At 43.4% G+C, this 15,452-nt stretch overlaps 2 protein-coding genes across 3 annotated transcripts; one reads left to right on the top strand and one right to left on the bottom strand.

Moving 5' to 3' along the window:
• Nucleotides 1-496: 496 nt before the first annotated feature.
• NSL1 (NSL1 component of MIS12 kinetochore complex) lies at nucleotides 497-10,195 on the bottom strand. The gene is made up of 7 exons (XM_040057439.1): nucleotides 10,142-10,195; nucleotides 9,890-10,054; nucleotides 9,603-9,687; nucleotides 7,815-7,945; nucleotides 5,325-5,379; nucleotides 2,590-2,657; nucleotides 497-1,999 (listed from the first exon to the last, which is right to left on the bottom strand). The coding sequence occupies exons 1-7, from the start codon at nucleotides 10,193-10,195 to the stop codon at nucleotides 1,721-1,723; spliced, it is 837 nt and encodes a 278-aa protein (XP_039913373.1). The 3' UTR covers nucleotides 497-1,720.
• Nucleotides 10,177-14,868, top strand: TATDN3 (TatD DNase domain containing 3). Of its 2 annotated transcripts, none has more exons than XM_040058707.1 (10): nucleotides 10,177-10,247; nucleotides 10,324-10,356; nucleotides 10,446-10,519; nucleotides 10,694-10,778; nucleotides 11,446-11,508; nucleotides 12,551-12,660; nucleotides 13,064-13,119; nucleotides 13,333-13,445; nucleotides 14,152-14,232; nucleotides 14,506-14,868. In XM_040058707.1, exons 1-10 carry the CDS (start codon nucleotides 10,194-10,196, stop codon nucleotides 14,647-14,649), a joined length of 813 nt encoding a protein of 270 aa, XP_039914641.1. In that variant the 5' UTR covers nucleotides 10,177-10,193; the 3' UTR covers nucleotides 14,650-14,868. The 2 variants fall into 2 exon arrangements, with proteins under 2 accessions (XP_039914641.1, XP_039914642.1); XM_040058708.2 differs by having other exon boundaries at nucleotides 10,181-10,247; nucleotides 14,155-14,232.
• The last annotated feature ends 584 nt before the right edge of the window (nucleotides 14,869-15,452 follow it).

Raw genomic sequence — 15,452 nt, 5'->3', positions numbered from 1 at the left:
CCCAGCCATTTCTGATGGAACTTCTTCAAAGAGATACCTGTCCCTAGCTATTTTCTGTACTTGCCTATCATATGCAGAGAAGAGCATAGAATCTTCCTATTAACACAGGAAATGGCCAAATACTGTAATAGTTGCCATGCAAAAATCTTGCAGGGATCACCTTAGCCTAGCAACACCCAGGATCTGTATGAAGAAAACCGTAGCGGGGATTTTCAACGCCGCGCAGAGCACGGGCACTCAAAATAGCAAGTGGCTGTGTGAGAAGGCGTCTGAGCCACGTTCCACAGCTCTGCAGCTCCAGTCCCTCTCACATCCTGTCCTCTCTTACACGAGCAGCTTTGTAGCCCCGAGATTAATAACACCTGTGAGTTCAAAGGCAGTAAATGGAACTACTTCAGTTACTCAAGCCAGAATTTAACACAGATGTCCTCTGAAGTATGCTCACTGCTCAGCCACCATCCATTCCAGGATTAGAACTGACAACATTATCTGACGCTTTGATCTTCCTTAATCGATTTAATTTACTTCATATAAAAACGCACATTTGTATATACAAGGACAGGAAAAATATTTACATATGATTACAAGTCATATACAAAGTCTCCATACAGATGCTCACTTTTACAAAATAAATGATGCTAAAACCAGTACTCTTGAGAATTCTCAGTCCCTAAGACATTAGGCTGGACCTGTCTTCTTAGCACCAAACTTGTAATTAATAAAGCTTCTACCCCCCCCCTTCCATTTACTGCATAATAAATATGTTACATAGTGGACAGGAGTACTTACTGCAGGCACATGCAACCATAAACTAGAAAAAGTTATAAATGGTTAAGGCACAATGCTCAATTTAGTACTAATTTGCAATCTTCTAGGCACTAATGAGTAAAGAAAACAAAAGTAAGCTTGCTTAAGTGAATACCATTTACTGGTAACCTGTACTGATCTTTAGTCAAACAACACAAATGCAAACACAACCCAAGTCAAGATCCTCCCATGGGTAGATATATTGTTCAGGAAAACCCCAGGCTGCATAACTGGATTATACGAAATGCAATATTGGACCCTAAGATGTTGACAGTTGAATTCCTGTTCAGAAGAGCACACTGCAAGTAAATACACAGAATTGTTGAAATTTTTTAATAAACATGACCATAAATAAGCCTAGATGACCTACACTCAGGAAAGGCAGACTAGCAGGGACTAATGTCACATGTGTGCATGGACTTCCATCAAATCAAATTGCATCAGATCTGGTGATTTCAATATGCTGCAGTGTCAGTTAATTCATTAAAATATAAGCCACCTGCCTCGCTAACTAATGAAGGTGCATTAGGAGAACTAGACATTCTCCAGCCTCTTCAGAGGCATGCTGAATGTAAATGAGCAGTTAGTGGTTTCCAAGAAGACTGTCCACATACATAAAGCATGCACATGAACTCCGAGAAGCACAAGGACCCAAGCTAAAAACTGCAATATAAGAGCAAAAAATTAGTTAAATGGCAAATACACTTGCTAGATATTGGATGCTACTGGTACGTGCAGGCTTTCGTATACCATCAGCACGTCAGCAAAAGTAGACATATTTAAAAGGTCAAAGACTAATTAAAGAAGCTCCCATGTAATAGCACTGAGAGGAGATGAGCTCTAAGAAAAAAAATGGAACACATGGAACAAAAGTACAACTGAGATTCCAATGTGAAAACACAAAAGGAGAAATTCACGCGCTGAGAGTGATCTTCCTCCGCCGCAGTGGGTAGCGCCTTCTCTCGGGGGAACCTGCAGCTTTTCTTCTTTTCAGCAAAACATAAGGATTTTTACTGGAGACAGTTCCTGTTGGTGTGACTTCTCCTGATGATACTAAATTTTGGACATTGCTTTCCTCCTTCGCTTTGCAGCCGGAAAAGACTTCTTGCCGCAGCTTGCAGAGTTCCAAGGTTGGTTGCAAAGATAATACTTGGGAAAAACCTTCTGCTTTTTCTATGAGTGCTGGAATAGACTGCAAAAACAAACCCAAGATTCTCAAGTTACATGGGAAAAGCAATGGTCATAAGGCATGCTATATGCTAATGAGATTCTGACAGCACAAAAGCTTCAGTGTCTGCAGAGATGATGCTCAGGATGGCAGGTGAGGGCTGCGAATGCAGAGCTACCACCCCAACAGTGAGGTGTCTGCACCCAGAAACCATGCAAAGGGTATGTCAAGTTCAAGTGTTCCCTCATGACATCTCTAAGCTCAGGAAGTATCACAGGAACAACACCACAGCTGATGCCTAAGCAGGAACTGAAGTAACAAATGTCATGCTCCAGATGAAGTCGTATAGGTCTTCAAAAGATGTTCTGTTTTTCAGACGCTGCAGGCTCCAAAACCTCAGTAAAAGTACTTCCCACAGCTACAGGGTAATCTCCCTTACTACCACGGGAGTGGGAATGCTCTACAAACACGAGGCTTTACTTGCTTCTTAAGTGCACACAGAGGCTTTTTTCTACCAAACTCTAAGGAAGATAAGTTAGAGCTCCTGTTTTGTGACATATAACCAGAACAAGAAGATAAAAACATATTTCTCTTGGAGCACACAGAGGTCTCACCTGCATTGCTTCGCTGATCTGTTTGGATGCCACTTCTGCTGCCTGCTTCAGATCCGCGATGTAAGCATCTACAGATAAACACAGCCCAAGTCAACTTCTGAAACATAACTCTTTCCCCCATTACTCACCATCAGAAAACGGACAGAAAACCAGTAAAATCCCTGCATAAAACCTAAACCTGCAGTACATCCCTTTCACTGTAACACTGAGGATGACACCTAGCATGGTTTATCTCACCAGTATTATTCTTTATCACTCAAATTGCACTAGCGGTCTCCTATAGAAAGCCCCAAAGTTCTTACCTGGAAAACATATAGACAGTATATGAAAAAAGACAACACTTGTAAAGAAATAATTACACAAAAAGATTTGTATTCAAATCTTTTAAGCTCATATTACATTTGATAAAGACCACAGAGAACACAGAGAATAAACACCACTGCGAAGAACATGATGTGAAGAAAACCCATTTTAAGGAGGGCAAATAAATCATCCTGTGCCTCCGACAAGTAGGCTTTTACAATAAAGGCTACTTTTTTTTTTTTTTTCCTGGCTTAACTTACCGGGCATTAACACCAAAAAGAACAAAAGCATAAATAACATGAACTGCATTAATTCTTCTCCGCTAATAAGGAAAGAAAAAACCTTCAGATTTCAGGAATACTGAAGCAGGCAGCAGGTGCAGAACACCATGGGCACTACAGCATATATTCGACTGTAGTAGCAATATGGTAAGATCATCAATACTTTAATCTTGTATTCAAGAGTTAAACTCTAGGCTATTAGGAAACTGTTTTGCATGTCCTCCATCCACAAAACTGAAAATGAACAGACTAGCATGCTTCTGGGAAGTAAGGAGCCTCACCTTCACTATTATTACTTTTCTGTAGGGTTTCACCAGTGCCTGCAGTAGGATACGGTGTCAGGTGGTGCACACCCCCCTAAACCCTGTCAGGGTTAAACACAACATTCTGTTTTCTGAAGTTTCTTAAGAAACTTCATTCTCTCATTTCTGAAGTCAATCTTATTAGTGCTGCTGAAGGTATTTTAAAGTCAGTCACTGCATTCTAGCTCAGGGTTACAGTGATTCCCTGCTGAAACATGGTAACCACCAAGAGATGGTGCTTGTTGAACTGTCCATGTGTCCAGCGTGCTGGTCAGAGCTGGTTCAGGAACACATGATCCCTACGTGAACACGGACACTAAAATGCACCATCATTCAGTTTGGAAGAATAAGTCCAGAAGCAACTTCTTTAAACCCATCACAGAGCCTTGTGGAAGGGCATTCTCTAAAAGCAGGATATGTCTGTAACAAAGCATTCTTACAAAAGAGTATTGGGATGAGGAGGCTGGTAAGGACAGAGTTAAATAAAAGTAAAAATAATTATTTTGATTATTACACAGAAAGACTGACACAGAGTTAAATGAAATTTGCCTGCAAGAGTTCGGCTTGACATAGATGGGATTATATTCCTCAGTGCTCAAGGCTTTCCAAAACATAGGGAAATGAAACAAGGAAATGAAAGGTATTGAGTAATCTAAACATTTTTGGTTTCTGGCCACTGTACTTGCTAAACTGGGATACATAAACTTCCTGAAGACTACATAGTACCAAAATTCTGCACAAACTCCTGGGTATCTTTGCTACAACTTTGCTGTTACCAAACCCAAACCCACAATATCATAGTGCAAGCTGCTACTAACTTGCAAGTAGTTGGCTGACATCAGAAACGCCTGGCTTTGGACACCAGAAACCAAAAGGAACTCAGATATCAAGTGACCTGTACTGCTCCTACTGGCTGCTCTGCTGCACAGCCTGGCACTGCTGGAAGCCATGTCTCCCATCTACAAAGAGGAAATGATGTTTAGAATGAAGTCAGATCAGCAGGGTGAGAACTGGAAGATTCAGCTCAGCTCCTTAAACTCTGAGCCACCACAGCTTGTTACACCAGCTTTACATCATGTGCAGTAATTCATAGTGAGGCTTCTCACTTCTCAAATTAGAGCTGCACTCCTGTGTTCTGTCATTTTTCAATACTTAACAACAGGCTACACAAAACTTCCCATTTATTAAGGCCAGCCTCAAGAGAGCACATCCCAATCACTCACTGCAAAATCCACCACTTGGTTCCAAGGAGTCTGTACAAGATATCTTTCCAAAGCATGCAGAAAACTTACAACATTGTTTGCAGCTCTGTTCCTTCATTAGCCCTCACAGATGAAATCTGTGTCCTACCTAGCAAGTTAGGAGAGTCAACGCTGCCACCAACGAGTCCTACACACCAGCTTTCCATTCCCTGAAGGAACTGACTGCTTAGGAAAAGAGGCTGAAGCATTTCTAGTGCTTGTGTATAAGGAACACAAGAACAGACGAAGCACAATGTCAGTGATCCATCCAGTTCTCCAGGTGGCCTCCAGCAGTGATGAAGGAAAGAAGCAAGGAAGCCTTCTGGGGATAGCTGTGTGACAGTCTCTCCCCAATACACAGAGAGGCCATGGCCAGCTCTTCAAGTACAGCGCCTAACTGCAGGCAGCACTCAGAACAAGAGAAATGGACACGATAAAACTCAGGGACCGATACATTCACTCGTGACAAACTTCTAGCTTGTTAGTTAATTTATAAACAGCTAATTTTAAACAAGCTTAATGAAAGAAAACTTCTTAAACATTTGCAGTTAGCCAGTAAGTGAGGTGGTGTTTCCTCAGTACAGCTGCCCTCCCCACAAAATCTTTACCTTGAGAAGGCTGAGGTTTTATCTCTGCTGGTTTTACCACAGGTTGGTAGAGCTTCTGCATATTAAAAAAAAAAAAAGAAAAAGAACAACAAAACTATGAATTACTCCCTTGGTTTAACAGATATCTAATACACACATAGCAGTCAGAACAATGGAGATGGTGGTGGAATTATTTAGATCAGGAATGCATCAGAGGTGCAGTTTATAGGTACTTAGTTACTGAAAGTAGTATTCTGGTTAACACAGTTACTGTAAACAGATCTCCAGAATCTGCTTTAGTTTGCAGAATTCTAATTAGTAAAGCATGAGAACTGACATCCAGTTGGGTGGCAATGCTTCTTCCAAAAGAAGCATTGCCACCTGCTGCACGACTGAGGAAAAAGAGCTGTTCCAGCTTCTCAGGAGCTTCACAGAACCAGCGTGCTTTGACAGAGCCACAAACTTCAACAAAGGGTACATTAAGACAAAAAGCTAAGAAAAAGAAAAGTACTTAAACAACTACACCCTAGCTCTGCAATTATTTATATAGAACTAAGAACACTGCTTCACACACAGTGAGTCCTGTGACCTCACACCAGTTAACTGAGACATGAAGTAAACTAATAAGTGAATACAACCCACAGTTAGTTATATTAAAGGTGGAATTAGAAGCAGCTAACAGGGAAGAATGAAACAAAGCAAGGCCAAAGGAACAGAAGTTAGACCATCTGCAAGTTAGTGTTCTCCACTTCAGGAGCTGTCCCTCAACCTTCTTCAAGCTAAAGGAACTAGGGGAAAGCTAACTATTCCTTGCTGTAGTTTTGCCAGAGAAATTTTTTTCACAGTTCACACAACTTCTTAGCAAGTTTGCAGTAACAGCTCCAAGCAGAAGAACAAACATGGTTTGCATTAGCCTCAAACTCCACAGAAGATATTGACTAAAAACCCACAGGATGATCTCTTGCTTTGGCAATTACAGGGAGGTCGCCACAATAAATTTATCTGGTTCTCTCCAGATAAATCACATCTTCATGAATGCTCTTTAAGCCTCAGAAAATGTCACATAATTAGCTATGGTCATGAAAGAACACAAGAAATCCTCAACCAAAACCAAAGAAACCACTGCTACCTTTGCAGAAATAGCTGAGAGATGAAAAAAAAGGGATAAACATTTACAGAGATAAACTAAGCTTTCCATATTTCTTACATGTATTTCTACATATTCTTACAGGGATAAACTAAACTTTTGCGGACAATTTTAATTAAAATAATCATCTAGTTGCAGGGGTGTAAACTTTGAAGAGATCAGCAAGAGAAAAAAAGTAGCATGAGAGGCATTCCAAATAACTAATCCACTGTGGGACTCAGGTAGCAGAAAGATTTAAAGGTCTTGCTAAGTCTTGGTGTTATGCAATAGTATATTTTACTTTAGCTGATTTTGTTTTACAGACTTGATATACTGACAAAACAGAGAGATCACAAAAGGCAATGCATGTTAGGAAATACCTCGTGTGTAAGACAAAAGTGTACCCATTCACTTTTCCTCACCATAAAACATCTCTGCCTGGCTAACCCAGAGAATTACCATTTGTCAATTTCAGTCCTCAGAAATGCTGTGCAGGCTCCTACACAGCTTTCTAAAAAAAAAAAAAATCCCTGTCTTCTTTAGTATAGAATAGCTGAAGTTGGAAAGGATCTCTAAACACCCTCCTGAAAGTTGGGCCAATTAGGGTGGGTTGCTCAGAGCCTGATCCAGTCAGCTTTTGAGTATCTCCATGAATCTCTCCAAGGATGAAGACTCCAGAGTTTCACTGGGCAACTTGTGCCAGTGTTTGTCTCTGCCTCAGCCTCTCGTTTTTTGCCAAAGGAATCCTGATTAATCAGGAGGGTAAGCAAAAGGGAGGCCTAACATAACTTCAGGGAAGAAATCCAGCAGCTGAGGACACAACTGGGCTGTTTAATGCCAGGAATTACTTCACACTGTGTGTCAAAAATCCCACAGAATTTACTGTGCTGATTCATTAATCCACACTGCCTTTTTTCCCATGCTTTACTGAAAGTCATTATTCGATGTGGCTCCTAGCTCCAAAAAAGTGCTTAGGAAGCCACTGACATTTTGTTAAATCCTACATTGCACGCGATACTATCTATCTATCTGTACGCAGTGTAACATTTAGTGCCCCAGGCAGACCTTGGGCAAGGGCTTCAGGAACTCCGAAGGAAAACAGGTGCCTACCAGTTTGTAAATCCTGAGTCACCAGGCTGAAGCAATCTGCTCCAGTTTGTGCCACAGACCCAATTCAGACACAGTCACAACACTTTGTAGCGACCCTTAATAGTCACTTAGTAAACTAAGTCCAACCCTTAGTTACTGCAGAAGCAGTTAATCAAAAAATGCAATTTCATTTTATGATCAAGAATCAAAAGCAACCACAGGAAGGAGCTTAAAGGTCAACACTGGATGATTGATTTCTTAATGCAAAAATTTTCTGAAAGTCTTAGGTCACTCACCAACATCTCTTGCTCTGCTTTCATGGTTTGGATCGCATGCACCAGGATCTTTTTAGGCCACTGTTTACGCCTAGTTGCTGTCTCTACTATTAATTCATCAAATTGATCCTCCAGAATTTTAATATTGGAATCTGAAAGTGACAAACACACATAGTTACTGTGGAATTCTCAGACCTTTTTTTTTTTGAGACAACCTTATCAAGAAAAGGAAGCTCTAGATTTCAAATTAGAAAAAATCATGCATGATTATCAACATGGAGATAAATTTATGTTTTGAATCTCCTTGCTAAGGCAGTATAGAGATCGGAGCATAATGTGATGTTGGCCAGTTATTTTGAAATAAATGATTGGGGGGGAGGGAGGCAGAGAACCATCTGGGAAAAAAAATAAAAAATGTATTTCCCTATCAACTCTGAATCTGTGAAGAAAGTCTTATGAAGGTCTTATTTTAAGGAGAAAAATGGTTTATCTGATTTACAAGCATTAAACAAACTCCAACTGTAAAAACAGTAATTGGAAGCCTAACTGATTTTATATCACACAGTGCACAGATAAGCAGCTTAACATTTAAATTCACTGTTCCCACTAATATGTGGAGTATAACTTGCAAGCCATGCAATGTTTTCAATCCAGTGGTAAAGAATGGAATTTGAGCACCCTCTCTGGGCAGAATCAAGTGATTGCAAAACTCAGAAAGGAAAAGTCAAGGTTTTAAGAGTTTGTGCGTTTGTTTTGGTTGTTTGTTTTACGATCACCATGAAACCATTTAAATATAGACAGGAAAAGACTTAAGCCACTGGTCAACATAAACATGGAAGGCACAAAATACCAGATATCTTGGTGACTCAAACTAGATTGGAGATAGGCACATGAATAAATCCATATCAAATAAAAAGCACAATATAGTCCTTACACCTGCTTCATGCCAGCTGTGGGCAGATGACAGTGTCTCAGTTTTGCATTTTGCATCGTGAGATCAATGCATTTTTGACCTTGTAGCCAAAGTAGCTGGAGTTTTATCGTTCTAGAGCTACAACTGCAGGCACTTCACAGAATCAGAGAACAGTCTGGGCTGGAAGGGGCCTTTAAAGGTGATCTAGCCCAAGCCCCTTGCAATGAGCAGGTACATCTTCAACTAGATCACATTGCTCACAGCCCACGCTTGCTTCAGAGCTTCCTGACAAAAAGCAATTCAATGTTTTCGGTTCAACAGAGCTCAATGTATCTGTATTTTCAGCTCTGTCTAACTGCAAAAAGCATCAAGCTGCACGCAAAGAGCACCTAATACCAACGCAGATGAGTGAATGAACTGCACTGAAATTCTCTTTGGACACCAGACTACCAAGAATCTCCACTACTGTTATTCAGAAGGCAGTAATTATGCAACAGAAACAACACATTTACATAGCAATAATTTTCAACACTTAATCTGTATATTAAACGGCAGCAACAGGCTGTCTCCTGGGGTTTTTTGATAGATCTTGGTCACGGCCCACAACACTTAGGCTGGAAGGGCCCTCCAGAGCCTCCTGCTCACAGCAGGGTCAACGCCCATTTCACAACAGGTTGCCCAGAACACTTGTCCAGATGGTTTTTGGAAACCTCCAGCGCTGGAGACAAGCTCTGGGCAGCCTTTTCCAACGCCCCGTTACCCTAAGAATGAGTTTTTACTTCCATACATCAAGTCGGAACCTACCCTTTCAACCGGCCCCCTTTTACCTCAGGACAAAACCAAACCAAACCAAACCAAACCCACCCAGCAGGAAGCGAATGGAAACCGCCGCCTACCGCCCTGCAGCCGGGAGTCATCCGAGGCCTCCTCCCAGGGCTGCCCGTTAATGGTGACGTTCTCCCGCACCGCTGTCTCGAAGTTCTGCAAGGCACGGGACAGGCTGAGCATCCATCCATGGATCCATCCCTCCCTCCCGCAGGAAGAGCCCGTCCCGCCTCACCGCCCTGCCCGGGGGCCACTGCCCGGGCAAGCCGCGCCCTCAGCCCGGGTGCCGAGCGCTGCCAGCCCAGCCGGCGCCCGCCGGGCCCCGTGCCGGCACAGGACGTTCCCGCTCCCCGCTCACCCAGAGCGCGTCTGCCTCGGCGGCGGCCCCGCCGGGCTGTCCCTGCGCCAGGGCCCGCACGAAGGGCGCGCACAGCTCCAGCACCGCGCTCAGCCCGCGCCGCGAGCAGCAGCGCACCCGCGGGTCCCGCGGCGCCGCGCTCGCCTCCCCCGGCCCCGTGCCCGGCTGCGGCTCCGGCTCCGGCTCCGGCTCCGGCCCCGGCCCCGGCCCCGGCGCCGCCGCCATTTCCCGCCTGGGACGCGGGGAAAATGCCGGCCCGGAAGCGGAACCCGCGGCAGCCCGGCGCCTTCCCGTCGGGCGCGGCATGGCGGGGCCGGTGGACTGTCACTGCCACCTGGCCGCGCCCTGCTTCCAGCAGGTGAGGCGCGGCGGGCAGCGGGGAGCCCCGGGTCCCGGCGCGGCCCCGGCGCTGAGGCGGTGCGTGTCTCTTGCAGGACGTGGCGGCCGTGGTGCGGGCGGCGGAGCAGGTGAGGCGGGGCCGGCCTGAGGGGACGCTCTCCCCGCCGCCCCGCGGCCCCGCCGGTCTCAGCGGGCCGCGGGTCTCTGTGTGCCGCAGGCGGCCGTGTCGGCGTTGGTGGTGGTGTCGGAGCGGGCGGGCGAGTTCCGGAACGTCGTGGAGCTGTCTGAGAGGTGCGAGGCCGGCGGGGATCCCGGCGCCCACCCGTGTCCCGGATTGACGGGGGGTGCGCTACCCTCCTCGGCCGGGCCGCCCCTTCTTGCCTTTACGGGCTCTCCGTGGGCGCTTGGCGTTAAACTTAGGTTCGCTGTGGTCTTTCACACTCTCGCTGTCTGTTCCGTGCCTAGATTCCCAGGGTTTGTCTTGCCGTGCCTGGGAGTTCACCCCGTTCAAGAGGTGTCTCCAGAGGAGCAGCGCAGTGTTACTTTGAAGGTAAAACACGGCCTCTAAAACACTGCCGGGACTTTTCAGGACAGACGACAGGATGCTCCGGTCTGCCTGATTGACCTTCGAGCCTGGCCAGTGGTTTTTCTGCGCTCTGTAATGCAGGAGACCCAGCGGACCAAATCCCGGGCTCTCTCAGCACATCCATTTGTCCCTGTTAGTCCTTAACGCAGAATTGTTCACTGGAGTCATCTGGCCGTATTACTGCAGTGAAATGGTTTCAAAATCCCCAGTGTGCTTTGCTTACAGCAAACACCGTGTGCAGATGTTCCTTTGTTAACACGGGAACTGAAAGGCAACAGTTTGTGACTTTATCCTAATAATCTCAGGGAGCTGTCTGCAGCTATTTAATGTTACCAAACTGTTTATGGGCTTTGTTTTAATTATCTCTGCTACTGTGAAGAGTTAGCTTAGGAGTATTTAGGATAAGGCTTATATATAGAGAGATATGGAATGTAATGTGTAATGAAATGGTTAAGTAAAGAAGATAAGTCATTCAGGCTTCTAAAATCTGACTTAACAGCTCACAGTAATGGCAAGTTCTAAAGCACTGAATTTGAGAACAGTGAAGGAAATGCCAGTTTAATCATAATGCTGGGTTCATAACCCTTTCCTCTTGTAAAGGTAGTGAGAGTTGTATCTTTTATTCTTGCAGGATCTGGATGCTGCGCTGCCTCTTATAGAACTTTACAAAGACAAATTGGTGGGGATTGGAGAAGTAAGTGGAATTCCATAATTTGTCTAAATCTCTCCAGCAGCAGCTGTTGCTGGAATTACAAAAACTGAGTCAATGCTTGTTTTTCTGTGTGTGATAAGAATTGCTATCAGCCTGAACAAGCACTAAGTCTGATTGGTAGTTCTCTTAATGTGCTTTTCTTTATAGATTTGCTTGATTCCTTCTTTTCCTTCGTTATCGCTAGAAAATAGATAGAATTTATGCTGCTGGAGTCATTGGAAGATTACATACTTAATGCTCCCTTGTGTTATACCCAAAGGCAGTTCCTTCCTGCCTTCTTCTCTGACAAAGTTAGGCTAAGCTGTGATTTCAATATACCACGCTGACTTGTACAGTTCTGGTTTTTAATCCTTCATCTGTCTGTATCCATCTGCTGTCTCCTGTCTTACATTTGTTTATAAATTAATTGAGGCTTTAGCATGGAGTCTGCCTCTCTTTGTGTGTTACTACCTGAGAGTTTTACATCTGGTTCTGCACTCGCTACAGAAAAAGCAGGTTTTGGCAGAGCTTTGTAGCTAAATTTGCCATGTTGTACTTTATATGAAGGACTTCTCTTTGTCTAACTGTGAATGGGACTGCTTTGGCAAACTTTAAGTTTTGCCTGAACATGTTTAGATAAAAAAAGGATAGAATTAATGGGTAATTTTTGCTAGCGATTGGACTAAAGCTATGGGTTCAGGTCAGAAATTTTATTTATACTGGAGATCTATATTTGAGACTTAATCTGACGTAATATTCAATAGAATATAAACCCCCAGAAAACCAGATACAGACTAAAATGTTAAATACCCTTGTTAGTAGCCGTCTGCCCACAAATGTTTTCATAGTTGAAAAGCTTATGGTTAAGAATGCATTCTTTTTTTTGAGTTAAGCTGCAGCTGAGCTCGTTTTAATTGCAGTGTCTGGTGTATGTATTTTAAAATGCTTTGCAGTTTTGAAGCGTGTTATTTCTTTGTATTTCTGATGATGGTTTTCTTAAGTGTTGGGTCTGTAAAACTTTTTCCTTTCTCTTCTTGTACTGTAGGTTGGACTAGATTTCACTCCCAGATTTGCCAGCACCGATGAACAGAAGGAAGGACAAAGACAGGTTTTGATCAAGCAGATTGAGCTGGCAAGAAGACTGGATTTGCCGCTGTAGGTTTTGTTTATACCAGAAGGAGAACTTGCCAGGTCTCAGTAAACATGTCTAAATTCTTGCCAGGATTTATGGTTATTAAGTGCCCACAGAACTTTTTTTAGCTGGATTAAACTGGCATAAGTGTCCTGTCAGTGTCCAGTTTGATATTTAATTATAGAAATTTGTTTATATTTGCACTTCTGTACAGACATCTTATGTGCCCTGTCCAAATCTATTGTTCCTATATCTTCACTGTGGCTGAAAGGATTTGACTATGCATCCTTGGGGGTTTTTCTTAATAAAAGCTGCAATACAGATTAATTTTTTTTTTCATCCCAAGATACTGTTAGTTTATTTGTGTTCACAAAATAAAGGTATTTGGCTAAATCTCCTAATGCTGGGCCTCTCCTTGCTGTGCAGAAATGTTCATTCCCGCTCAGCTGGAAGACCAACCATTAATCTCCTAAAGGAACAAGGTATGCTTTTACTGCATTTCCCCTGCCATGGCTTTTGCCAGCTGGTTTCTCCAGTTGTGCTATGTCCTCACATCAGTTTGTGTGTGTTTAACTCAGGAGCAATAGTGCAGAGTTTCTGTGCTAATTCTGTATGGGATCAAGGTCCCATTGGAAGCTGACATGGCAGCCCTGCTGTAACCCTGCTGATGATGTGATTTGCTTTGTTTCTCCAAGGTGCTGCCAAGGTGTTGCTCCACGCTTTTGATGGGAAGCCGTCTGTAGCCATGGAAGGGGTAAAAGCTGGATACTACTTCTCCATTCCTCCTTCCATTGTAAGGAGTGAACAGGTAAGGTTTTGTCCTGGTTCTGACTGGGGTCTGCTCCTTCTCCGTGCATTGCACATTTTAAGTTTGGCTGAATTTCTGCCTGGGGCTTTTGCCTTCGCTGGACTTCGGAGGGGGAGTTCTGGCTAAAACAGCTCAGCTATTCCTGAGAAACAAGGGGGATTTTTCTCTTTTTATTGTGGTTTCCGGTGATCTTTCTTCAGAAGATTCTGTTTTACAGTAGGGATGTGACACGTAGAGAAGGAGTAGTTTTTGTGATAGGACTGCTTTCTGTGAGAGAGGAAAAAGGTTTGATTTAAGTGGAGGCAGCATGAGGGGATGAAGTTAGGTATTTAGGAAGAAGGAAAGCAAACTGGGTTGAGAAGTAAAGCAGAGAGGAGGAAAATATGCACAGAAAACAGCAAATTAGAATTGCACTGGCAATTCTGTAACTGCAATATAACTGCATGATTTAATAAATAACAATGAATTCAGTGTTGACATAATAGTACTTCAGATATTTAGCAAACAGGAGAACTCTAATTTGAATGGACTTCTTGAGCAGCTCCCAGTATTCTTGCTTCCATTCAGAAATCATTGATAAAATGTAAACAGTGGCACCAAAGTCTTTTGATCTTGCCCTTAAATGTAGGGAATATCCTCCCTTCATGTTTTTTCACCGCAGGTTTAAGTGCATAAAGCATTTAATGGCTGTCTTATTTTCTTCAAGAAGCAGAAGCTTGTGAAACAGCTCCCTCTGGAAAATCTGTGCTTGGAAACTGATTCTCCTGCTCTGGGGCCTGAAAAGCAGGTAAATGGTGGGAGGGAGAGACTTCTGTGTAATTGTACCCAAACCCACGCCTTGTGGAGGTCAGCTACTGGCGCAGGATAGTGGAGTAGTCTCAAACACAGTTACGAGAGAGGAGAGGGGCTACCAGGGGAATGTAATCCAAGAGGAATGGATGCACGTCATTTTTCTGCCACACGTGCCACAATGTGACTGAAGTTGTGTCAGAAAGTACTGAATCTGAAACACCTGTGATCTCTAGGGGTCTGTAATTTGGTTGGTTTGTTTGTTTTTCAGGTGAGAAATGAACCCAAAAATATTTACATTGCTGCTGAATACATTGCCAAAATTAAAGGAATTCCAGTTGGAGACGTTATAGAAGTGACTACAAAGAATGCACTAAAAGTGTTCCCCAAACTTCAGCACTTTCTTCGGATATAGATTTAGAGACTGAAATACATGATGTTGCAGAAAGTATTACTTGTGTAATTAATAAAACCAACGTACATCTTGTGTTAAAGTGGAGTTTTAGGGTTGGAAGTTCAAGAAGCAAGGAGTGCTATATAGTTGGATAGGATGAAAATAGGGAATTTCTCAAAGGCCTTTGGTGTGCACTATAATAATCTCTTGAATGTGATAAAGACACATTGTTCCTTTGCATCTCTCATGTCCCTGAACAAATAATTTGTAAAGAGGAGCACCATAAATTTGTCAGTTTCATTTCTCAGACTGCTTGCCAGCTGCTCCTAGTCTGGGAGATGGCTACTGCACAGTGCTTGATGGGGGCCCGCTTCACTCCTTATTTCTGCTGACTGAGAGTCACCAGTTGTGGACCCAGTCATGATAAGAAAGCTTCTGTTACAACTGGCAGACTGCATTTCCCTTTCTGAGCCATTAAGAGAACCCAGCTGGATGGACATTCTCCGTATTCTGTGCTGACTGGACTCTGAATACTGCAGAAGCAACATTTCAAAATAGAGCTGGAAGGAAAGAATTACAGCTCTTCTACTCCTCTTCTTTTCCCATGTCTAAAATTGCTAAGATCTTGGCTACTTTGAGAAGGATTTTCTTGGATTTTTAAAATACTTTATTTTTTTAGTTGTGTTCAAAGAAAAAAGCCTGGGTTTGGTCTTAGTTCAAGGACTCACTCTTCTGACTGCTCAGGAGATAGAGGATGTGAAAGGGAGACAAGCTCAATTTTGTGATATCTTGGATATCTTGGAGGTGGTCTCTGTGGATTCAGC

The sequence above is a fragment of the Hirundo rustica genome, chromosome 3 (genome assembly GCF_015227805.2).
Source record: "Hirundo rustica isolate bHirRus1 chromosome 3, bHirRus1.pri.v3, whole genome shotgun sequence".
NCBI classification, from domain to species: Eukaryota; Metazoa; Chordata; class Aves; order Passeriformes; family Hirundinidae; genus Hirundo; species Hirundo rustica.
This window is presented reverse-complemented; position numbering and strand designations above follow the sequence as displayed.

Excerpts from the sequence above, each read along its gene's own strand:
- NSL1 (XM_040057439.1), bottom strand. The coding sequence starts at position 10,195 with ATGCCGCGCCCGACGGGAAGGCGCCGGGCTGCCGCGGGTTCCGCTTCC. Across the intron at positions 9,688-9,889 it reads CCGAGGCAGACGCGCTCTGG|AACTTCGAGACAGCGGTGCG; the intron begins GTGAGCGGGGAG and ends CGTGCCTTGCAG. Across the intron at positions 2,658-5,324 it reads AAAACCTCAGCCTTCTCAAG|ATGCTTACATCGCGGATCTG; the intron begins GTAAAGATTTTG and ends GTTTATCTGTAG.
- TATDN3 (XM_040058707.1), top strand. The coding sequence starts at position 10,194 with ATGGCGGGGCCGGTGGACTGTCACTGCCACCTGGCCGCGCCCTGCTTC. Across the intron at positions 10,248-10,323 it reads CCGCGCCCTGCTTCCAGCAG|GACGTGGCGGCCGTGGTGCG; the intron begins GTGAGGCGCGGC and ends TGTCTCTTGCAG. Across the intron at positions 12,661-13,063 it reads AGAAGACTGGATTTGCCGCT|AAATGTTCATTCCCGCTCAG; the intron begins GTAGGTTTTGTT and ends CTTGCTGTGCAG.